Source organism: Lemur catta, chromosome 9 (assembly GCF_020740605.2).
Source record: "Lemur catta isolate mLemCat1 chromosome 9, mLemCat1.pri, whole genome shotgun sequence".
NCBI classification, from domain to species: domain Eukaryota; kingdom Metazoa; phylum Chordata; class Mammalia; order Primates; family Lemuridae; genus Lemur; species Lemur catta.
In genome coordinates this window covers 20,951,344-20,976,191 of record NC_059136.1, presented here as the reverse complement: position 1 = coordinate 20,976,191, position 24,848 = coordinate 20,951,344, and the positions used below count along the sequence as shown (strand labels likewise).

The window sequence follows — 24,848 nt, the reverse complement described above, 5'->3', positions numbered from 1 at the left end:
ATTGATAAACTTGGTTGAGTAGCAAGGATCACCTGAGAAGGAGATGCTCTCTGGGACTGGTTATTGAAAAGTCAAAAGACAGAGGGTGAATTTAACCAATCAACATTTCTTAACATAGGAAACGCTCATCCTTGGGCACATAAGAGCCGTGGATGGCCTTGGAGGCAGGAAGGAAGGGGAAAGAGGAAGACCAGAGGAGGTAGCACTGTTCTCCTCCCAGAAGTAAGACACCTTCTCCCCACTCCGGGCTAGCAGCCAGCCCTGGCAGTGAAGGAACATAGGCCACCTACAGTTATCCTTGCCTCATTAGACACGGTCATGTTCTCCTGATAATACCTAGTAAATGTTTCCCTGGCCTGGGTTTCATTGTCATCTCTGTATCAAGCGTCCAGAGGCTGAGACAGTATCTTCTGTTCTTCAGTCTCTTCTTGCAAGGTCTTACTAAATTACAACTATGTGTATTTTACCATGTGCAGTGTTGCCTCAATAGCTTTGTACTTACGGAATGCTTCATGTTGTAATTGAGATAATAAATGAAAGTGCTTCATAAACTATGAGGCATTTACAAAGACCACAAACTCTGGGCTGAAAATGCTAAGTGAAGGCAGAGCTTTCTATATAGCTTGAACAACAAGCAGTGGGTAGAAATTAGCCCCCGTCCTGTGACAACAACCAAGAAGCCAGGGGATGCATTGAAATCTCCTTACCCACAGCCACCCGCCTCCCATTCTTGTGTTCGTTCCTTAGCTTCATCTAGATGCCACCTCCTCTGGGGAGCCTTTTGACCTGCTTAGCCCACTACACTGGCCCAGAGTGGGCGAGGTGGCTGCTGTGCATGTCCAGTGCTGTACGAACCACCTCTTAGCTCTATTCACAGCTCATGGTGCAGAGTTATGCAATAATGATCAAAATCAATTTTAGAATATTTTTATCACCTCCAAAAAAAACCCTTTACCCACTAGCAGTCATTCCCCATTTCCCCCAGCCTGCATTTCCCAACCCCAGGCAACTATATCATCTACTTTCTGTTCCTATGAATTTGCCTATTCTGTACCTTTCATCATTTCATATAATGGAATCATATAAAATCCTTTGTGCCTGGCTCCTTTCACTTAGGATGATATTTTCAGGGTTCATCCATGTTGTGGCATGTATTAGTACTTTATGCCTTTGTATTGCCAAATAATATACCATTATATCACTATACCACATTTCATTTATCCGTTGATCAGCTGATCAACACATGTTTTCACTTTTAGGAATAGAAGGCTGCTATGACCATTCAAGTATAAGTTTTAGTGTGGCATATATTTTCATTTCTCTTAGAAAATGAATTCACATACTTAGGAGTGGAATTGTTGGGTCATATGATAATCCTATGTTTAACCTTTTGAGGAACTGTCAGACTGTTTTCTAAAGTGGTAGTATAATTTTACATTCCTACCAGCAGTATATGAAGGTTCCAATTTCTCTGCTTCCTCACCAACATTCATTACTGTCTGTCTTTTTTTTTTTGAGACAGAGTGTCACTTTGTTGCCCTGGCTAGAGTGAGTGCCGTGGCGTCAACCTAGCTCACAGCAACCTCAAACTCCTGGGCTTAAGCAATCCTACTGCCTCAGCCTCCCGAGTAGCTGGGACTACAGGCATGCACCACCATGCCCGGCTAATTTTTTTTTTCTATATATATTTTAGTTGGCCAGCTAATTTCTTTCTATTTTTAGTAGAGACAGGGTCTCGCTCTTGCTCAGGCTGGTCTCGAACTCCTGACCTTGAGCGATCCACCCACCTCGGCCTCCCAGGGTGCTAGGATTACAGGCGTGAGCCACCGCACCCGGCCCTGTCTGTCTTTTTGATTGTAGCTATTCTAGTGGATACGGAGTGGTATCTCATTGTGGTTTTGATTTGCATTATTCTAATGACTAACGATGTTGAGCATCTTTTCATATGCTTTGTGACCATTTGTCTGTCTTTGGAAAAATATTTGTTCAAAGCCTATTCCCATTTTTAAATTTGGCTATTTGTCTTTTTTGTAAGCATTCTTTATATATTCTCTATACAAGTTTCTTACGAGATATGTGATTTGCAAATATTTTTTCCCATTCTGTGGATTTTCTTTTCATTTTCTTGATAGTATCTTTTGATTTATTTAATTTATCTGATTTTTTTCTTTTGAGACTTATGATATTCTTGCCCTGATTTTACACACAAGGAAACAGAGGGTCTGGGAGAATAGTCAGCTTCCCAAAAAGGAATATCCCAAATAAGCTGTGAGGCTGGATTGTTCAAACGTCCCCATTCTTCGCAGCCATGTCATGTGGTTCAATACTCTTGTTTTACTGGAGGATTAGAAAAGACTGACTGCCTGGTTGAGACAATATTTGAAACAGATGGTTTTTTATTTTTGTTTGTTTGCTTGCTTGCTTGTTTTTAGCTCCAAGGCTGTATTTTTTTTCTCTCTCTCTCTCTCTTATTTCATATATTTCCTTTCCTTCATAGATTTTTTCAACATATAATAAGGTAACTAGTAATGAGAGTGAGAATTACTAACACCCTTTCAGGCTGTATTATAAAGTGAAAGGTAGATTACCAGTGAATACAAGAGCATGATAAAGGATGCCAGAGCAGCGCAAAGTGAGCACTCACAGAGCTTCTTAGGCTGTGGTGGGAGAGCCCCACAGTGGCTGCCTGGATGGGGAAGAGAGACACATGCATAGGTGAGCTCTGCTGCATTTGCTAAAATACCAGCTTATTACTTTACAGGTATGTTTGAACATCTCTTATCACTCTGCAAAGCTGGCATCATCCTCTGTGTCCACTTTTTAATGAGTTCTTCAAAAACATTTATACTTAGTGATATAAATTTAGGCTGGATTAGAGATCCAGAGCTTGACTTTTGGCATAACTGAATGCATGTGGGGAGAATCTGTTGGGATCAGCACTTACACTAGCTAGAGTTTTGCCAAGGAAGCTCTGAATCAGAATGGCGTGCTTGTGTTCAGGGACCATGCTTCAGTTTGTTGGCGCAGTGTCTGCTTGAGTACCTGACCACATCTGCATTGACACACAGGCATTAGGGCCTCAGTGCCTTTCTGCTATAATTTTAAAGCTTCCATTGCTGTGTTGAAGGGGATGTCTTGGTGCAGCTAATTCACTAATTCTCAGCTTTGAGTTGTTCGCCACTAGCTATGATCACTCGGGAGTTTTCTCCATAGATACAGCGTGTACCATGGCATTCCATCCTGCCCATGTGAAGACTTTGTCTAAGAGAGATACAAAAAAGCTGTTATGTGCTTATTAAGATGCACATCAGATGGTAAAAGCCTTTTCCTAGCAAAATAGATCTACTGTCTCTGGTAATTCTTGTACTTACATTCTCTGTCTCTTGGCATCTTGAAAGCCCTTTCTTCACTTGGCTTTGCTGGGTCCTTGACCATGAAAGTTCTCCCTCTTCCCTGCCTGAAGGAATCCTATTCAACCAGGAGTGTCTGAGTTCAGATACCATGAAACTTTTCCAAGAGCACCAGATCACATGCCCTGGAATATTTTTATGTCTTCAATACAGCACATACCTCAGTTTTACCCAGGCCAGTTCTGAGTGAGCCTCTCTCTGACGTGAATTGGGAGCTAGTTGAGAGCTTAGACTGGCTTTTATTCATCTTTGCTGTTTTCTCCACTCACCATTCCCACCTCCGAGACTGATATGGGGCATATGCTGAATGCCTAAAAATTTTGGTGATTTGAGGAGCCATTTCACTTTTAAGAAATACAATGTATTTGCTAAACAAATATATAAGCAAATGGTATATTCTCTTAATTCTAAATTCTGTCAATGAGTATCTTGGCAAATTTCCAGAGGTTAACATACTTTTAAAATCAGATTAGCATTCTCTTCCTCAAGGTCTCTAATGATCTTCCAAGTGTTTGAGTATGCAGTCATATCATTCCCCCCACCCGTGTTGCAGGGGCAGGTATTCCAAAGAAATTGCCATCATACTTCATTGCATGGATGTCAATACTGGCTTCTATTAGGAATAGTTTCCCTGAAGGTATACTTTAGAAAATGTTAAGAAAGTTGACTTGGGAAATGGAAAGTTGGGGAATAGGGTAAATTGCATTGTAATTCAAAAATATTTGCTGCTCTTTTCTGAGAGAGGATTGAACATTACCATTCAGATGACATAAGGGATGAAGGCTTGCTTCATTCCAATGAAATGTTGCAGGAAGTATGTGTGGCACTTCTACCACAATGTCCAGCAGTATTGCAGATAGAGGGAGTTAAGTAGAAATGTAGCCAAGAAAGAAATGAGAAATCTTTGGTATAGACTACTACTGAGATTCAGGGTCTGTTACTGCAGCATAAGCCATCCTATCCTGACCAATACAGAGACTATTCCAAGTATCGTGGGTATAGTGAAATTCATCTGAAGCAAAGAGAAGCAAATGATAAGTGATGAGAAAAGCCTGAGATTGCCATGAAATTGCAAACTAAGAGCCAATATTGAAATTAACTCAATAAAGATATTGAAATTGCCATGGGATTTTAAGCTAAGATTCAATAAAGACACTGAACGTTTGGTGTGTGAACCTCAACTAAAGAGTCACATAAACAAAGTAAATATTCCTATTCTCATTTATTCAGCATACAGATGTGTGTATTCACGACCTGTGATGGTTTTACATTTACCTAGGCATTGCAGTATATTAAACATACAGTACTTCACAAACTCTGCCTTGGGGAGTGTACAACTTACTAAAGAAGATCTTACCTTGGTAAATATTAATAGTTACATTTTTAATGAGAAATAATCTAAGAAGGCAATCACTTACATTTAAAGGGAGGAAGAAGAAAGGATTCGTGAAAAATGGAGATTATACCAAGACCGTGAAGTATAGATAAGGAAAGACATGTCTTAAGAACAGTGGGTGTGAACCAGCAGCAGCAGGGAATATGGACAATTATTTTGAGACAGTGAAAATGTCTTTGACTAGAAAATGTTATGGTTAATGCAGAGATATGGTGGAAAATAAAAGTGAATTTAAGTTGGGAAAACATGGAGAAACTAAACTTCCTGGATGAGTATTTTGATGTTTGTGGGAAACTACAAGCCACAGAAGATGTTCAGTATGGCAGGACAGCGTGTGTTGATGCTGTGCTTCCAGAATGTGAAGACAGCGCAGAGGGCCTGGCACTGGGAGAGGGCAAGGCCTGTGAGGAGGGTCTGCCCCACCTGGGTGGCACAGTAGGACAATGACCCGGATTTACATGGAATGGAACCTAAAACCACAGGGCTATATCCAATGTATATGAAGGAAAGGTTTATTCCATTGATGATGCTGGAAAAATCAGTTCACTGTTTGTAGAATGAAAATCAGTGTACACTTTTACCTCATGTCAAACACTGAAATAATTACCAACCTTGAAATTAGGTTTGTAGTTGGATCTTTATTGCAAATTAACAAAAGTCATTTATAAAGGATATTATATAATATCATTATGTTTGCAGGGTGATATAGGCACTTTTATAAACTGCTGATAGTGGCAGGGTACATTGGTGTGATTCTTTGCAAAGTAATTTGACAATACATATCAAAAGCCTTAAATGTTGGCCCAGCAGTTCCTCTTTTGGCATATTCATCCTAAGGAAATAAGTCTAAATATAGCAAAAGGGCTCTGCCCAAAGATATTCTTAAGAGTGCTATTTATAGTTTTATAAAAATGGAAAGCACCTAAATCTACAGCATTCAGGAATTGGTATTTATAAATTATAGAGTCCAGGTGTATATATTTGATGAAGAATTAGGAAGAGATAAAAATTGCATTTACAAATAATTTGCAACAACTATGAGAATTTTTATACTATGATGACATAAAATATGCATTTGATCAGAGCTGTGTAAAAGAAACCACACACGCACACACATACACACAGACTGGAGGAAATTTCCCAGATTGTCAGCCCTAAGTGCTAGATCTGTTAGGTGATTTCTTTTCTCTTTTATATAATCCTGGCTGAAAATGTGGTTGATGCTGAAGTAGGAGGCCTGGAGATAAAAAAAATCGTTCATCTTCTATACAGTGGTGATAGTCATAGGAGTGAATCAGGCTGCTAAAGAAAAGAATACAGGGACAAACACAGAAAGGGATATGGAACAAGGTCTGGAAGATGCATATATTTGGGAGCAGGAGGAGAATAGGAGCCTGTCAGGCTTGGATAGAAGGAGATCAAGAAAGGCCAGGTCTCCTTAGGGTGCAGGCTATCTCAGGAAGAGAGAGCCATCTGTCCGTGGGGGTAGCAGGGGAAAAGTGGGGGGGTGATTGGAGAAGGCTGCTGGATTTTCACTGTTTGACCTTCAACCAGCTTCCTCAGAACCCAGAGGGCAAGGAGCTTAGAGGGTTAGATAAAGCAGAGTATTGACGTGGACAGGAGGAAATGAAGGCCATACTTGCCTTGCTCCAAGAAAAGCAAAATAAATCAGAAAAAGCAAGTGTAACATTAAGTGTGGCATCATAAATGGGCTACTTTTTCACTCTGTAGTGGTGGTGGTGGTAGGATTCCAAAGTGTGCTAAGTGGAACGTTCACATCCGAGGATTACCAGTGGGTTACGTGTGCAAGAAAACAGACAGGTGCTTCTTCCAGGCTCTGTTCAACGCCTTTTCCGAGGCTGAGGCACAGCGTCTCAGCCTGTGCCGCTGCTTTCTCTGGGACTGGACTTGCTCCTCTGCCTCTCTGGTTCTTAGGCTGCCCCTGAGCTCTTCCCGTTGATCTAGGGACAGTATCTCCAGCGCCTGTGTTCAGGGTCGTGCTGGATGGGCTGGAAGGATGACTGGTAAAGAGTTTTTGCCCAGTAAAGCCTTGAGCCGAATCTCCCCTGTCTACGATGAAGAAGGGGACAGTCATTAATTTTAAGTAAGGTATTTGGCATTATTCTGTATTCTAAGCTAAAAACTTCCCCAGAGTTTTCCCAGGGATAGTTCTCAGCTGAGCTTTTAGCCTTAGAAGAGTATCCTTATCATTATTTTGTAAAGAGACTGAAAAACACTCCCCACAACTCTTCTTTAAATACCATTAGCAGAGGCAAACTGCATAGTTGTGGACTGCCCCTCTGTTCACGGACTTTTCAGATCATGCTGTTGACCATGGACGTCAAAGCCAACTCTGTCTGCGGTGTCTTTTCTCCGGTGTAACATCCTTGTCTGTTCCCCACAGGTGCCTATCCTCGACTCTCACTGAGCTTTCGGTTGAAGAGAAACATTGGATACTTCATTCTTCAGACTTACATGCCCTCTATACTCATAACGATTCTCTCGTGGGTGTCCTTCTGGATCAATTATGATGCATCTGCTGCTAGAGTTGCCCTCGGTATGTGCTATTTTTAAGTGATATTTGAAATGTAAAGTAACCATATTATTACAGTATTAAGAGAGTTCAAAGGCTGTAGTTCAACTACAATTTTCTGACATCATGACACCGGCATTACCCACGTAGTCACTTTTTGTCTTGAAACACTAATTTCACGCACGATTCTCTTGATGTGTTAATTTAATTATAAGGCTCAAATGTGAATTTTCATGCCCATGAAAGGGAAAATATGCTTGCAGAATATTTGCATAATAAACCTATTTTTGACACTAATTTTAAAGCAAGGATTAACATCTCCTGTTCAAAATTATTCCGTGGCCCAGAAAGACGACTTGATTAAATTGTGCATTCTTCTTTTTTAAGTCAGAAAAATAGTCAAATATTACAGCATGTAATTAGAATTACACAATTTAATGAGCATTAAAATATGCAATTAGATTCTGAGTGATTCTTAAAAACTCTAGTGATCTTTTCTGACTGTTGGTTATTGACAACTGGATTATAAGCTGATGTGCAATATATATTATAGGTTCTAATATTATTTTTAATATTTTTATTAAGGGAAGTTTTATATTTTCAGAAACACTATTCTCTACTCAGCTAATTATTATGAAACTACATAATACTACATGAACAAACTAATCGTTTAAATACATTTAAGTAAATACAGAGCAATCTCCAGCCCATCCCTTCTTTGGGCAGGGTTGAATTTAATTCCTGAAAGTGAAATTATAAATAGTACTTCTAAAAATTGGTGGGAATGAATTAGCCACACATTTACTGGTAAAGCAGCTTATAGAAAAACAAGAATTCAAGGTCTCAGTTAGCGTGTCTTCCTTTTTCTGTTTACCAGCTTTTCACAGGACTTTAAGTTGATTAACATTTTTCCTTTTCTAATAGGTAGGTTCACACATGTATGTGGATGACAGATTTGTGACTTACACAATTGTATTCAAGATTAGATTTTCTTCCAGGAAATCCCACATAACTATGAGAAAATCAGATAGCTGTTCCTCAAGGTGTTAGCTGAATAAAAAAGCACTCCAGTGGAGTAAAATATCAAAAAACTGAAAGGCTATATTAGTTGGTATGTTTTTCTAATAAGTATGGTAAGAAAAATTCTCTAAAAAAGAACTCCAGGATTTCTCTACAGCCTGCAGAGGTTGCCCTGTAACATTCTTTTTGTAGTTTTTACATTTTTTTAATATCGCTAGATTACTCTTTGTTAAACTATTTTCTCTTCTCACTTGGAAAATTCAAAGATACAATGGATTTGTATGGGCAGATCAAAATTTTGCAAAGCTGTTAGCTTATACAATTTAGGGTGCTCTTTTTTTAAGAAAAGTAATATGAAATGTGTTAATACAAACACAGAATTGCTGGGACCACTCTCTGAGGCTGAGAGAGGCCTATGCAAATGAAGACCTGAAGCTGGAACTTCATGAGCCTCACAGTGAATCTGCTGTGGAGAATTTGCTATTATTGTGATAATTAGAGAGATATAAGTACCAAAGAACTATGATTATGCACCGTCACAATGAGTGAGGTGTACTGAAAATGTAAATAACTAAATCGCCTAGCTAATACAAATTCTATCCCTTCTTAATTGTAAAATATTGTCTTCCACAATATTGAACAGATAATTTCCCTGAAGTGGGTTATATTCAACCCAACCTCATTAAGGCATATGAAAGTCGATTCCACTGTTTCTTAACGACACAGCATGATTATTATAAACTTAAATCGTGCCCCTGTGCCTTTGCTGGGATAAAGGAATGGTCTGGCCAGGGTTGCTATGGCCTCACCAGTGGAGGACTGTCAGGTTCTGATTGATGCTTGAGCTCTGGGAGGCAGGTGTGAGAGGCAGAAGTGAGTGGGTTTTCACTAGAGTCAGGATGCACCCAAGGCCAAGGGGTCTGGAAGGCAGCTGTGATCATAGGGCCACAGGGTCGGGCTAGACAAGAATCCAGCTCCCAGAATGTGACACCTTCACTCTCATTCCCTCTGTCCCTCCTGACGATATAAGACATGTCTCTGTGTTTCTGGGTCTACAGGTGTTGGTAAACAGGTGGTTAATCCCAGTTGGTTAAGAAAAAGTATGTCATAGAGTCATGAACACATCATCATCGTCATCATCATCAAAACAACAACAACAATGATCATGAAGGCTGAAACTTAACAATTCTTAAGTGCCACATTCTCTGCTAAGGCCACAAGTGTAGTAATTTATTTTACAGAGGATCCATAGCCAAGTAGGCTGTGTTGTTGCTCCCATTTTAGAGAGCAGGAAAACGAGATACAGAGATGCAAACTGGTATGAAGAAGTCACATGATTACTAAGTGTCAAAAGAAAGATTTCAATACAGTAAGTCTAACTGCCAGGCCCTCTGCCTTAATCACTGCAGGTAATTCCTAAAGTATCAATAGACACTACACAGGAGAGTCATTTGGTCTGCTACCTTGTAAAAACCATGGATTAAAAAAAAGAAAAAGAAAGCTAAGCAAGCACTATTATTATTATTATGATTGAAGGATCCCTCGGAACCTTTAAGATGCTGCTGTTCTTTTAACTTGGTAAGAGGATATGGCCATAGTTGGGGAGGCTTTCGTTGGAGAAATCCCCCTTCCACATCCCCGCCTTGAGAATCTTGTCTTGTGCTACACGTTTTGAAGTGCTCAGAACACTGTTTGCATTCGCCCTACAGGGCTGCACTGTGAACATTATGTCTAAATGGGGTCACGAAGGTGCAGCATCTGCACAGCAGGGTCCTGGGCGGAGACCCCATGGAGTGCCCTCCCTTGGACGCCGGGCCCCGTGGGACCTAGACTCGGCTGGGTGAAGACATGGCCTGTTCTGCTGGCTCTTCAGACAGCTGTGCTGTGTGGCTACCTTTATGTTTCTGCTGCCCAGGATCTGCCCCCCAGACACCTTGAACTGTTAGTGTTAGCAGCCCCTAGATTTTAATGACCTGCCTCAAGACCCTGATGGCCAGTCATCAGTGAGTACAGGTGGAGTATCCCTTATCCAAAATGCTTGGGAAGGAAGTGTTTCTGATTTCAGATTTTTTTAATTTTGGAATATTTGGTTTATACGTACAAATTGAGTATCCAAAATCTGAAATCCAAAAATCTGAAATCCTATTGAGCATTTCCTTTGAGCATCATGTTGGCGCTCAAAAAGTTTCAGATTTTGGAGCATTTTAGATTTTGGATTTTCAGGTTAGGGATGCTCAACCAGTACTAGTATTGGTACTTCTAAAAGTGAAATGTGTATTGATATAATTTAGGCCAATTACTGTGACCATAAGGAAGAGAAATAAAATGTTTTGATTAAATGATGCAAAGAAATTATATTTTTATTCCATAGTCATCTTTATGCTATTTTTCAAGTACAATATTTTATTCACATAATCTAAATGAAAACTAAGTTGAGGCTAACAATCCATAGCCGTACTTACCAGCCTGGTAAATATACAGAGAACGTGAGTGCCACCCCCAACTGTCTCTGCACTGCAATTGGGTGGGTGACATCCCTTTAGAGAGCAGAAGTTCAGGGCAAACTAGAGGCTACTGAAGAATGATTTTTCCGTAATAATGGTAGCAATATGATTATTTGTTGTTAGTGTTAATAATGCCAGTTACTACTTATTGGTATATCACCAACATTTTTTTAAGCATTGCCTTTAGACTTCCAGCATCTCCAGATGATGGCTGTGAACCCATCAAGGTAGAGCTGGACTCTGGGCCTGGGCTGCAGGGCTCTACTGTCCAGGCTGTGGCCCAGCACAATATCTTACCCTTGACAGAAGGAGTTAGTGAACACATGGGCCTTCTGAGCTAAGAGCTCATGTGAGCCCAAACTAGAGAGACTGGGCACTCACTGCAAAATCACATTGTGCTAATGGGCCTGGATCCAGGGTCCTGCCTGGTTCCCCCAGTGTCTCCTTTACCAGGCTGAGTGCCCGTGAGCTGTACCGGCTTCACCTACCCCTGCGTGCTTTCAGCCCATGTCCTGGGACCCCTACTGAGGCCTGTGTTATACATGCCCATTCAAAATAGCCAGCTGAGAAGACAAGACAATGACCACACAAAGCACTCAGGTTTCCCAAATCTACTAAGGGGGGAAAAAAAGTAGTGACAGCAGCATTACAAAATTTTTTAATAATGGTGGGAATGCCTAATTTTATAGCACTTGCATAGTGTTTTCACATTGATTTGTAAACCATACTTATCCCATTGCCATTTCCAAATTTAAAAGTCCCCAGGTGCACATGAATGTGATGTTAAAAAAGAATCTTAAAATATTCAGACATCTTAGATTTCCATACATTCCATAAGCAACCATGGTTTGCAGTTATATATAAAAGTAGTTTCTCGGGCCTTCAATTCTCCTCTCTGCTTTTAGTAGCAGTTCAGAGCTTGGTCAGGGGAGAGCATGTGCTGGAGACGGAGGACTGGGCTGTGTGGCCCAGCTGAGCTCTGCAGTGGGGGGTCCTCTCTGTGGGACATAGAGGATGAGGAGGATGCTTCCTCCATGCATGGGAATCCAGAGGGGATCAAACTAGGATGCTGAACAAATCCACACCCTGTGCTGGAGAGTTGGGCAGGGACCATGTGCAGAGTGGCCTGGGCTGTGTCCCAGAGTGGCATCCTGGCAGTGCTGGCTTGTCGGGCTTACACTGCCTCCCAGCCTCAGTTATGTTTGTTTTTTGGGTTATTAGGGATGAAGGACTATGGTTAGACTCTCTGCTTTAAAAGTCTCCTTCTTGAGGGAAGGCTTGACATTGCAATGCTGAGGAAGCTGTTCTCTCCATTGTGTACTGAAAGACACATTAAGCATCACATTTGGTGGCATTAGTTGCGTGGGTAGAAAACAGCTGACCCTGTGAAGCTGCCTTGCTTCCTTGAGACTTCTCAATATTTCAGAAGTACAGTCTCCAAGAGAGCGTGTCAGCTGCAGTAGTTGCATCCCACCAACAAGTCAGGAGTGGTCCCTGCCTGTCCTGCAAGTATGGCTTAATTTAACAAGCTTGGGTCATGTCACCAACCAACAGTGGCCTGCATGTCTTCAAACGATTCACTGCAGAATCTTTGTATAACAAGAACTGTCTATTGCTAGGGGAGGGAGAATTACAAAATATGGTTCTTACATGGCTTTAAACTAAATCGAGCTCCATCAGGGAAACAATGAGATCATTCACACATACTATGTAATGAGTTCAACATAATGACATAAAAAAAAAAAAGGATCTGATCAGTTGCCCCAGAGTATGGTGAGATTCTCTATAATGAGTAAAATCATTAACCCTTGACTTGAGCAAACCCTTGACTTAGCAGCTTGTATACAGACTCTTTCTTAGTTGAGGAGGGAAATTGCTCTGTGAAATCATCTGCCCTCAGCAGCTTCACTCAACTATTCCTTTCTATTCGAGCTCAGGACTGGATCTCATCATTAATAATTTGAAAAATCATTGTCTCATCCCTCTTGCTACCCATAAGCATCATAGTGGAAATTACTGTCTCCTAATGGGCAGTCTCACTGAGCTCTTGCCCACAGCTCCAGACACCTAGTGCTTAATGTGAAATTCTGGGTTTATTTTCATTTCTCCAGTGTTTATCAAGAGCACCGCCTTCCTCTCTGTCCTGTATATCTCTGTGTCCACTCTGGGAATTCCATCCTCTGTATGAGCAGGGTGCAGCAGAGGGGATGCCCAGTACACTCTCACTTCCTTGGAGCAAAGATGTCAGCTTCCTGGCCCAGGGTGTGACATGCCCCCCAGATGACACATTGCATGCTCAGTAATATTCAATCCGTCATCTCCAACTACTTCAGCTGTTTGGGAAAATATAAAAGGCAGGTGAGAAAGGACGACCCGTGTGGCAAAACCGCAGCCTCTCACCACTCCGTTCTTTTCTAGGGATCACTACTGTGCTGACGATGACCACCATCAACACCCACCTCCGGGAGACCTTGCCCAAAATTCCCTACGTCAAAGCCATTGACATGTACCTGATGGGCTGCTTTGTCTTTGTGTTCCTGGCCCTTCTGGAGTACGCCTTTGTCAACTACATTTTCTTTGGAAGAGGCCCTCAAAGGCAGAAGAAGCTTGCGGAAAAGACAGCCAAGGCGAAGAACGACCGTTCAAAGAGCGAAAGCAACCGGGTAGGCCCCCACCGCCTCGACCCTGCCCAGACCCCACAGCTGGTCAACTACCTTGTCCCCTTGCATGACCTTTGAGTGGGAGTTGTGCGGGCTCATTGATTGTGATCTGAAATATTTCCTGGTGCAAGTCATCTAAAACCAACATTAGTGCAGATGCTGGGGAAGCCAAAATCTTCTATAGTTTCCTCCAAAGAGAACAGAATGTTATGGATGCTGGAATGAATGAAACTCAGGGGTGGGGGGCCTGCACTTGACATACAGGAGCATTTGTCCAGAATGTTTCAATATTCCTTTAGTTGTAAAATTACCAATTTGGTGATCCAGCATGCCACCATTCTTTGCACTCTCATCCACCCTCCACCCTCCCACCAGCCGCAGTCCCAGGGGAAAAGGAAGGTGCACGGGGAATGAGCAGGGCAGAGGCAGCAGATCTGCCCTTGTCCTGGCTCCTCCCGGTGTGTTCTGCCGAAAGCCAGGGCGGAGCAGACCCGCGCACGCGGATTAGGAAGCCCAGGAGCCGCACCCTGAGTGTGCTCCCCACACACCTCCTCCTGCCCAGCTCAGCAGCGCCACCACATCCTTCCAATCACAGAGTCACTTTGTCTGTCTGTAGATGTCATTTCAGCTTAGTATTAATAAAAGCAGTATGTTACTGCAAGTATAAATAATATATATATATTTTTGAGACGGAGTCTCACTCTGTTGCCTGGGCTAGAGTGCTGTGGCATCAGCCTAGCTCACAGCAACCTCAAACTCCTGGGCTCAAGCGATCCTCCTGCTTCAGCCTCCCAAGTAGCTGGGACTACAGGCATGCACCACCATGCCCAGCTAATTTTTCTATATATATTTTTAGCTGTCCATATAATTTCTTTCTATTTTTAGTAGAAACGGGGTCTCACTCTTGCTCAGGCTGGTCTCAAACTCCTGAACTCAAACAATCCGCCTGCCTCGGGCTCCCAGAGTGCTAGGATTACAGGCGTGAGCCACCGTGCCTGGCCATAAATAATATTTTAATGAAAACACATTATAGTTTCAATATAATTCTTAAAATGTATCATTTCATCTCTTTTATATCTCCTCAAATCCTCAAAAATATATCTACCTGTTTATATATTGAGTTTGTACCTACACTTCTGGTTTGCTTTTTTTTTTTTTTAAGTCTTCTTGTTAAACTTACTTATTTCTCAAGCCTGTGGAAGTTTCCTTGCCCTTTCTGTCCACTCAGTGGCATCATGGGTCCACACTTTCCAGGGAGACTCACTAGCCCAGAGGCCCAGCGGTGGCCCAGAGGAGGGCCACAGACTTTGGTGAATGAATGGAAGCATGTTAAATGAATGTAAATGGCTCCCTTCCTTTCAGAAAAACATAAATAGAGTTGGTCAGAAAAGCCCAGGATCTGTGAATAAAACCAGGCTTTCCACAGGCAAAATTATCTTGAGTTTCTTACTGGAAAATATACTTAGTACCATACTGTTATGTTTCTAAATAGGTCCGTGTCCTACTAGGAATACACAATGTGCTTTGGTCATGCTGTTTCCAAGGAAACTAGAATTCATTACATCATTATTGTTTCCATCACAGAGGCACACATACACACACATATTCATACAATGCTGTCTTCCCAAATTCCCTCTTAATTTATAAATTTGCTTTCTTTCTTCTAAATGAGACTATTTAGAATGGTCAAATTGTTGTGTTACAGAAATACCTTTTCGAGTGTGAAGCTGAAAATTTGAAACAAAAACAAATAGACAAAAAACCTGTAACATCCACAGAGAAAATTAGCAGAATATAGAAAGACTATGTTATAAATCAGATGCAGAAGAAGTTTTCAGTTGATTCATAAGTCCACCTTTATTGTTTGTTTTTCTGAAAATTTGTTTCTCTGCTTTCTCAGCAATTTTGGTAAAGTCTTTACTTGTTCCCATTTTGAAGAATCTGTAATGTAGATCAGTTCTTAAAGTCAATACACAAATGCATGTATACTAATTTTAAATGCATATTTGATGCTTTCAAAGATAAGCACTAAAAATTATTCCTGACTACATCTGAGAATACAGTGATAAATTTTAAATAAGAATGAACCTCCCAAAAAGTTTGTATCAAGTGATGTGGATGAATTAAAGGGAAATAAGAAATGAATCACATTTTATGCACAACAGAAATGGTGCTATATGCACAGGCCAGCAGCCCTGTTCATTGATTGCCAGTGATGACACTGGTATTGTTTATCAGCATGGCCAAAAGCAGCCTAAAGGTTTGCCCTGACTGACAGCTACTGGCTCTACACAAGGACTTGGCTTGTCATCGTCTTTCCTGCAACCACTTTCTGTGTCCTGTAAGGCATGTCAGGGGAAGACAGAGCCCTTAGGGACACTGTAGACAACTTATGAAGGATCCATGCCGCCAACAGCTGCCTCTGGGGCTATGACTTTACTTATTCTAATGTAAAACCATGAATAGATTTTACTTATTCTTAGTGGTTATGCAATATTTTAACTTAGTAGTTGATTCATGAATACTCAAAATGTTCACATGTTCACTTGTAATGTCTCCTCAGCCTTGTGGTACCGTGTAAGCCTTGACCTTAACTTATTTGTGTGTATGTCTATTTGTTCCTGAGTTGTTTGTATACCCAAGACTTTGTCTTTGGTTGCAATGCATTGCATTATGGTTGCAAGCCTTGTGATATTTTGCAAGTTGACCAATTGGTATTTGAATTTCACGAGGTGGCAGAAAGTCATGATTCTTGGCAAAAAATTAGAGCTGCAGACTCAACCTAATTCTTATTAAAGAGCAAGATTTCATTCCTCACATGACAAATCCTTTCTCTTTCTCCTAAAACTAGAGTATTTCACTTAACTAGAAGCTAGAAGGTAATTAGAGAATGAGATTTCAACTGTGTGCCAATCTTGTGACATATTTTGGGAAAAAAAAACAAAAATCCCTCTGTGATATATCCTGAGTGAGATGTTTTTAGTCTTTGAATGTTTGCACCTGTCAAGGTTATAGAGCAGGAAGAAAAACTACATTGAAATCAATGATTCTAATTATAGTAGATGTGAGATGAACCCTTCAAAATAAGGAGTATTCATGAAATGATTTAAGAATTGCAAGTCATCTGTCATTCTACAGAGGGCATTTCAGCCTTATATTTCACCCACAATCACTTCTTTCTATTTTAAGACTTAAATTCTAGATAATAAAAAAAGATTAGCATCTCTTTTGAAAATATTTGTTTAAAATATTTAGTTTCTAAGATTTAACAGATTTTAATAACCCTTTAGTTTTTCAGGGAAAAAAATCTGCTTGTAAGTTTGGCATAAATTTTCTACATATTGGTTTGTGTTTAAATGAAAACCATGTAAATGTAAAACTGTAAGTAAATCAGACAAACTATTTCACTGCAGTTCTTTGCGTCCACCACACATGCACACCATGACTCGGACATGGTAAATGCTCACGTGACATGTGTCCAGGAATGAGTGGTGTTTGCCATGGCTTTGGTCCCACTGGACCAGTATGTTTTTCTACTTTCCTGGTGGAAAAAGAGGATAGGCTCATAAATGTCATCTTTTTAAAGTCAGGTAAAACTGAGTCAGTGGAACCATCAAAGTTCATCTAATGAAATGGGTTACAAAATACTCCTTTCCTTTAAGAAGAGACATTTGAGACATTTCTTTCCTTGGTATTTCATTCCACAAAGTTGTTAATTCTGAGCCCCTAGATTTTGATAAAAGGCCTTTTTTTTTTTCTTCTCCTTTTCTGTCTTTTTTCTTTTTTCAGACAGCATCTTGCTCTGTTGCTCTGGCTAGAGTGCAGTGGCGTCATCACAGCTTACTGCAACCTCAAACTCCTGAGCTCAAGTGATCCTCCCACCTCAGCCTCCCAGAGTGCTAAGATTACAGGCATGAGCCACTGAGCCCGGCCAGAGGAGCTTTTTATATGTTATTCTTGATAACTAGAAAAGAGGTGGTATTTAAAAATGTATTTAAAGGGCAATATGCATTTTTTAAAAACCCATTACTGATTATTTAACCTGTTACCTGTTAAACCCCCCGAGGGTCTTCTTATATTCATCTGTGTGGTCCTGTACCTAGTACAGAGCATGATGATGACAGGTAGCTGGTGTACAGTGATGTCCGGCATGAATAATCCCAACTAATCCCAGATCTTGCATGCGCATGTCTCCAGTGAGCCATCCCACCTTCTGAAGCGGATGACTGGGCTTTTTTCATCTCATAGTTTTTTTCTCTGAAACATTACATAGGCTGTAGAGAACATTTTTTCTAGAGCTAAAAGATGTTTCCTGTCTTTTCCTACCTTCAGGAAAATAATTTCCGTGTTCTGAGATTCTAATTAGTATGTAATAAACGGATTATTATTATTGAAAAGAATAAATTCTACATCACTACTTAAAAAAAAAAAGAAAAGCAAACAAGCATCTACCACCACTTTTGGTTATTCTCTGATTCAACTTCAGATAAATTTTAGTTTTAAACACATAAGCTTACCAGTGAGGTAAATATATTTAATATGTTGGACAATGAAATAAAATCTAATTGAGCTGATTTGATAAATGACCTCAATTTATTAAATTTCTGTAAGTAGTAACTGAATGTATTTTCTGTCATGATGCAAAATCGGCTCTCTGGTGGAGTATCACACATATTCGTCACAGTAAACTGAATTAACCGAACACACAGAATGAACAGGACCTCGCGACGCCCTCTCCAGGGCACGTCCCACAGTGTGAGCTGGGCAGCACGTTCCCTCACTGCCCAGTTCTCTCCTTTGCGGCACAAACATCATGGCAAGCGCTGGTGGGAGGTAAAGAACAGTAGACGGGGTTCTGTCCTGCAGAATCTTGTTGTTCATTGTTCTTTGTGCAAAGGCCAGCTCGGCTGTCAGTCACACTCTCCCTGCTGCATTCAAATCACACCCTTTTTAGGGAGATGAGTAACTGCTCACTGCGGGAGCATGTGGCCCCAGCGCCCCCACCGCTGGCCCTGGGTGGCCTGTGCAGTGGACGTGCAACTGCCAGGGGCATTTGTTTCAGCCACACCTGAATTCATCTGTGGGATTCTCCTCCCACATCCTCTTGGTGCAGTGGGAACTCGGTCTCCCAGACCGCCAAATGCTTCCTTGGTCCTGAAGACACAAAAACAGAGTTTGTCATTGGAAGAGCTTTACTGCTGATCATTCCAAGGAAAGATTAAAAAAAAAAAAAGGGAAGAGATATAGAACAGAAGTTCCAAAATCTTATCAAGGTCCAACCTTGCAGGTACATTTGAGATATAAGCACAATTACAGTTTTCCTTCCACTGGATAAAAAACAAGAAAATGCTAACTTTTTCCTGTCAATGTTCCTCTCCCCCTGCTTCACTCCTGTGATGTGTCTTGGAGAAAGGCCTTCTTCTGGGCACAGGTCATGATGTTATCTTGGTCCGTTTCCAGCCCTGAGTGCCCCAGCCTGTCTGGCTTCCATCCTAAGGAGTCTGCTCCGTCCACGGAGATCCCCACAGTGACACTCTTCATTCTGTGGTTCACAGGCAGCATCAGTTTAGAAAAACTGAGCTCCCCCAGGGCTGAAGGCACACCTGCCGCAGTGTGGGTGCTCCTGCCCGGAGTTCAGGAAGGGACAGGTGTCCATGGCCCCAGGTAGGATCCCAGTGGTGAGTAACTCTATTCCTTTCCCACTCTCTGAACTGCAGAGATGCAGAACCCCCCAGGCAGTGGCCAAGAGTTGCTGCAAGGTTTAGAGAAAACACTGAGGCTTGTTGCCGTGGCGTGGAGGAGTGCTTACTCACAAGTTCTTGGCATTTCTCTTCCAGACTGCGCTGAAGGATACAGAAACCAGGGCGGTGTGCTCTAACTAGGGTCCTCAATTCATTCTCACCTCTCAAATTCAACTTTTACTCTTTATCCTGCACCCTGAGCTGTGCTTCAGAGATCTGTCACTTTCCTACTTAGAAATCACTTTCCTACTTAGAAATCACTTTCCCTTCCTGTTACCTAAATGGTAAAGTTGAAATTTTTTAACGTGACATGTGGAATACCTTGCCAGCCTGAGTCTAATCCACATTCCCTTCCAGTGTTAGGTGTACTTCTCTGTTATGATAAGAGGATATGAAAATGATGGCAACAGTGACGATAATGACAGTGGCCCATCCATCTTGAGCTTAGCGAGTGCTGGGAACGGTGTTTGCCTTTCTCAGAGCATGTCAGGTACTCTTCAAGCCTTTGCTTATGATGTTTTTCCTGCTTTTTGCCTGAAAAATTTCTACTCATTCTTTGAGGCCCAAGGCAAATGCATCTTCCTCTCACCTCTTGCAGTAGTTTTGCTTGCTGTTGTAATAGATTACCACAAATTTAGTGGCTTAAAATAATATCCATTTTTTTAAATTTCACAGTTCCGTTAGATCTGTGGGTAGAGTGGGTCCTCCCTGGGGTCTCACTAGGTTGAAGTCAAGGTATTAGCAGATCTGTGTTCCTCTCCAGAGGTGCTGGGGATACGTGTGCTTCCAGGCTCATTCAGGTTGTGGCCAAATACAGTTCCTTGTGGCTGTAGAACTGAGGTCTCCATTGCCTTTGGCTGTCAGCTGGGGCCAGTCTCCACTTCCCTTGCGTGTCCTACTCCTTCTTATGTTTTCCTTGCAGCCCCCTCCATCAAGGGCAAATCGAGTCCCTCTCAGGCTTTGAATCTGTCTGCATACAATCTCTCTGACTCTCTCCTCTGTTTCCAGCTGGAGAAATTTCTCTACTTTTGAAGACTCATGTAATTATATTGGGCCCACTCAGAAAATCCAGGATACTCTCCCCATCTTAAGGTCTATAACATTAATAACTTCTACAAAGTCCCTTTGCATGTAGGGTAACATGCTCACAGGTTCTGGTGAGTAAAGTGTGACCTCTTTTGGGGCCATTATCTTGGTGACCACACCTCACCTTCCCCAAACATAATTAAGTGACTTTGAATGGCATTCCCAAACCACAGTGTAGACATCTTAGAGTCTTCTTTGGTGACTTTGTGCCCAAGCCTGGATATTTGTAGCCCTTCCTGTGGCCCAGCCACTTTGATGCCTAGGGGCCATCCCACCTGGGTTCCTAGCCCTGCGCAGTCAGGACTCCTCTCTCCCCACCTCACCTCCTGCTCATCTAGTCGAATGCCTTTACTGAAATGAAAGAGTACATTCAAGATGGAAGACACAAATTAACATAGCATTACATTATTCCTCCACAACTAGTTTTGTGAAGATGTCGTGGGGAAAGCCACAGACACTTAATCTAGTGCTAGAAAAAGGGACAGGCTTTCCACAGACAAAGGAAGGACAGAGGAGACGGCCCTCCAGTCAAAGGGATGGAAGAGAGATGGGGACTCGTGGGCCTGCTGGAGCGAGTGCCCAGGGCCTGCAGAGTGTGCGGTGGGGCCATGGCAGGGATGGGTACTGCTCAGAGGGGAGAAGCTACAGCCTCATCCCAGAAAGGACTGCACAGGGACCGCAACCCCAGGATGTGCTATTAAAGGTTAAAAGTTCTGTAACAGACCAACCAAACAACCAATGGACCATTGACATCATGAAAGGTCTGAAGCTGTGGTTAACACGGAATAAAATGTTATCATTTTACAGTTTGGCTCCAGTGTGGGAAGGACTGATATAGCCCTTAAAAAAGAGGCCTCTTGCCAGGACCAGGGTGGGGTGAGGGGGTCCTCCTTGGGTGGGGGGATCTGTATCTACTCCACGGAGTCATTGGGAGTGTCCTTCAGTCACAGAACTGTCCACAGCAATTTGGATATTTTATATTATGGGAAAAGGGGACACTCTGATTTCCAAAGAAAAAGGAGAGAACATAGTTTCTATCCACGGTGTGGCTGTGGAAAAAAAATGGTTGTAACACCAACATTAACACTGTGAAAGTCATTTTTATGTTAATTTTCCCTTCAGGAAGAACTTGTATCCGTAATGTGAAATTTCAATTTCAAAAATCCCTGCCCCCTCATTATACCCAATCTCCTGTGTGAACATTTTTAAATCAAGGAAATAAAATCTCTAAACTGCAATTAACCTCCAAAATGACAGTTTTCAATAGAAAGGAGTGCTAGGTTTGACAGATGTACCATTTCTCCTAAAACATGTGACATGACTGCATGCCGTCACTTTGCCCGGGGTTTGCAGATGAAGATTAGGTTCACTGGCATTCTAGCTGTCTAAAGGTGTGTGTTTTCCTTCCAACCAGGTGGATGCACATGGGAATATTCTGTTAACGTCACTGGAGGTTCACAATGAAATGAATGAGGTGGCAGGCGGCGTTGGCGATACGAGGAATTCAGCAATATCCTTTGACAACTCAGGAATCCAGTACAGGAAACAGAGCATGCCTAGGGAAGGGCATGGGCGATTCACGGGGGACAGAAGCATCCCACACAAGAAGACCCATCTACGGAGGAGGTCTTCGCAGCTCAAAATTAAAATCCCTGATCTAACCGATGTGAATGCCATAGACAGATGGTCCCGGATCGTGTTTCCATTCACTTTTTCTCTTTTCAACTTAGTTTACTGGCTGTACTATGTTAACTGAGTGACTGTACTTGATTTTTCAAAGACTTCATTTAACACTGAGTGAAATATTACTCTGCCTGTCAAGTTTTTATACCTGTACACACACAGACACACACACACGCAGACACACACATATATACATACGCAATTGTATATATATGTGAACTTTCTCAGCATATATATAAAATACACGTGTATATGAGGATGTATGTGTATATGTTTATACACACAGGTTGTAAGTACCCATGTGTATATGAAACAAATACACATACATATATACATTTTGCAGCTATGGACAATTTAACACAGGATGCATATTAAAGAAAGTCAGAGTTTTTTTCTTTTTTAATTGAAAGGGACAAGTATCATCTAAATATTATGCCTTGAGAATGAGGGCGTGAAACACAGTACCATCCCAAAATGTGTCTTTTATTATCATGAAGTTAGATGTTTTAGTTTTAAAATCAGAACGACATTCTTAGTTAATCTTTGAAAACTCATACAGTGGTATTGCTGGTTGAAAATGAGTCACATACTTCATATCCTCTCTTTCAGTTTAGTGAGCGAAGGCTTTATGGCTGTGCTGGTGATGGGCTTTGTTTTCTTCAGGCATACTTTTCCTGTAACGGGTTAGGGGACAGGTGAGTCGCCGGCCGGGCGCTTACCTACTGTCTTAAACATAGGTACATCCCATGTTGATGTCTGAATGACCATCTTTTGAAAACCCATCAGGAATGAATGGCACCTCAGTGTAAGTACTCTAATATACAGTGTGTGTTTTTGTTGTTCATTTGGAGTGGATCCAGCTTAACTGTCATGTGGGAACACAGTGGCATGTTTGGGCAATGACATTTCGATCACCGAAAATGTGCGCTACATCTCGTACGGATTTCTAGGCCTGATATCTAACAGAAAGCATAGACGTCTCAGGTTATTTGTTACTCTAAGGTAAAACCATCTAGGATGATTTCCCCCCTTGCAGTTACGTTATCAATCTTTCTTATAACATTGTATGTTAATAGAAAATATGTTTGCATAATATGCATATATATGTATATTTACCAAGATTTTGTTCTTATGCTTGCTACCATGGCAGCATGCGATGTCGGATTTTCCTTTCTGTGATATAACTACTTTCTGTTATCTAGAAATTAAGATTGAAGCTAAAACACTTCTGTTCAGTTTCAGAAACTAAGAAACATCCTCATGCTTTTATTTCTGTATCGGACATATTTCATAAGCACATCCAACTATTCCTAGACTGACTAGGATTCTGCAGGAACACGACCCATACACACCACGCATCACCCCACAACCCATGACCGTTCTCTGAGGCAAAGGAAGGCAACCTGACAACACGCACAGTTGCTCTGGGTTCCTTCTGATCCACAGCCTCCTCAGTATTTGGACTTTTTAAAGCTCGTAGAAACAAGACAAGGTGCACCGGTTTCATAGACGCAACCTTAACTTACTATTTAGATGAGATCTTTCTAAAGAAAACAAAGAGATGATATATTTTTTGTAAACAATATTTCTATCACAGGCATCCATAAACTGAAATGACTACAGTTGTGCAAACAGGTGTCACAGTGAAGTTGAGCATTTGGAGAAAAAAATAAAAAGCAAAATATGCAGGCAGAACTGCTAAATTAACAATTTATCCCAAAATGCCACATATGCCTCTGCCCCTCTGTTCTATCCAAACTAGTGACCGGAGTCTAGCCCACCGCTCTCATGGCTGGCGCCAGTTTTTTCCATGTAGGTAGAGGCACCACCCTCCCCGAGGGTGCATGTGGTGTGGACTGTCACCATGAGCTGACCACTCCTTGATCTTTCTTTGGTGGCCATAACAACCTTTAGTTCGTGGGCATCTGTAACAGTTCAAAACCCGCCATCAGAAAAAACATAATCCACAAAATCTCATGCTAGAGGAAACTACTAATTTTGATACCCTTCCCTTCCTTCATACCTATCTTTCTTCAATGTCTTCTCCCAGCCACTGCTCTCTGGTTTTATTTTTATCTGGAGACTAAGCCAGTGATTTTTTTTTTTCTTTGGTTTTTCTCTGACAAATATTTTTCATGGGTAACAATGGGGGATCCTAAAAGCTAAACAGATTGGGAAAAACCTTGTAAGTGGCCTTATCATTGTTAACATGTTAAAGAAAAAAAAGACATTTGCAACGACCTTATCCCTTTCAATACTTCAGGTATCTTTTTCTGTATCCAGTAATTCAAGGTGTGAGTTCCACATGCAGAAGAGGGACCCCAAAATGCACATGATCGTGAAATAAAAAGCAGTCAATGGTCTATTAAGTGTATAATTTATAGTATTCAAAGCTGTGACATTAATTCTTTCTGGGAGAAAAGTGATCTAAAACTTTTTCAATGCATAGTTGAGGTACCCAAATATCAAAGGCAGAGACCCCATGGGGCTCAGAAGAGCTGCAGTCTACTTCCCAAGGTTTTCTGGATATAAATTTGCATGGTATAGTCATAATAGCTTTTGAGCTTTTTATATGCATTTGGCACCAAGACTGGGATCCACAACTTTGTAGACACTGCGATGAAGTTAACATAATAGCTATACTATAAATAGTGTTTGTAATTACACACACACACACACACACACACACACATACACACACACAAATACATACATATATTCTGTAAAAAAAAAACTTTTTAAGATCCTTGGGTATGTGTTTGCTTTACTCCATTTCAGAAGAAAATTACTTTTCTTCTAATAAAATTATTTTATA

The 24,848-nt window shown here is 41.3% G+C and overlaps 1 protein-coding gene across 3 annotated transcripts in view; it reads left to right on the top strand.

Annotated features, from left to right (window-relative positions):
* Positions 1-23,587, top strand: part of GABRB3 (gamma-aminobutyric acid type A receptor subunit beta3) — a 191,840-nt gene extending 168,253 nt beyond the window's left edge. For 2 of the 3 annotated variants that reach the window (XM_045560865.1, XM_045560866.1), the window contains exons 7-9: positions 7,211-7,363; positions 13,282-13,526; positions 21,765-23,587. In XM_045560865.1, the coding sequence (XP_045416821.1) occupies positions 7,211-7,363; positions 13,282-13,526; positions 21,765-22,106 (740 nt within the window). In that variant the 3' untranslated portion in view covers positions 22,107-23,587. Of the gene's footprint in view, positions 1-7,210; positions 7,364-13,281; positions 13,527-19,987; positions 19,994-21,764 lie in introns of all 3 variants that reach the window. The other variant, XM_045560867.1, reaches the window with a different exon arrangement.
* The last annotated feature ends 1,261 nt before the right edge of the window (positions 23,588-24,848 follow it).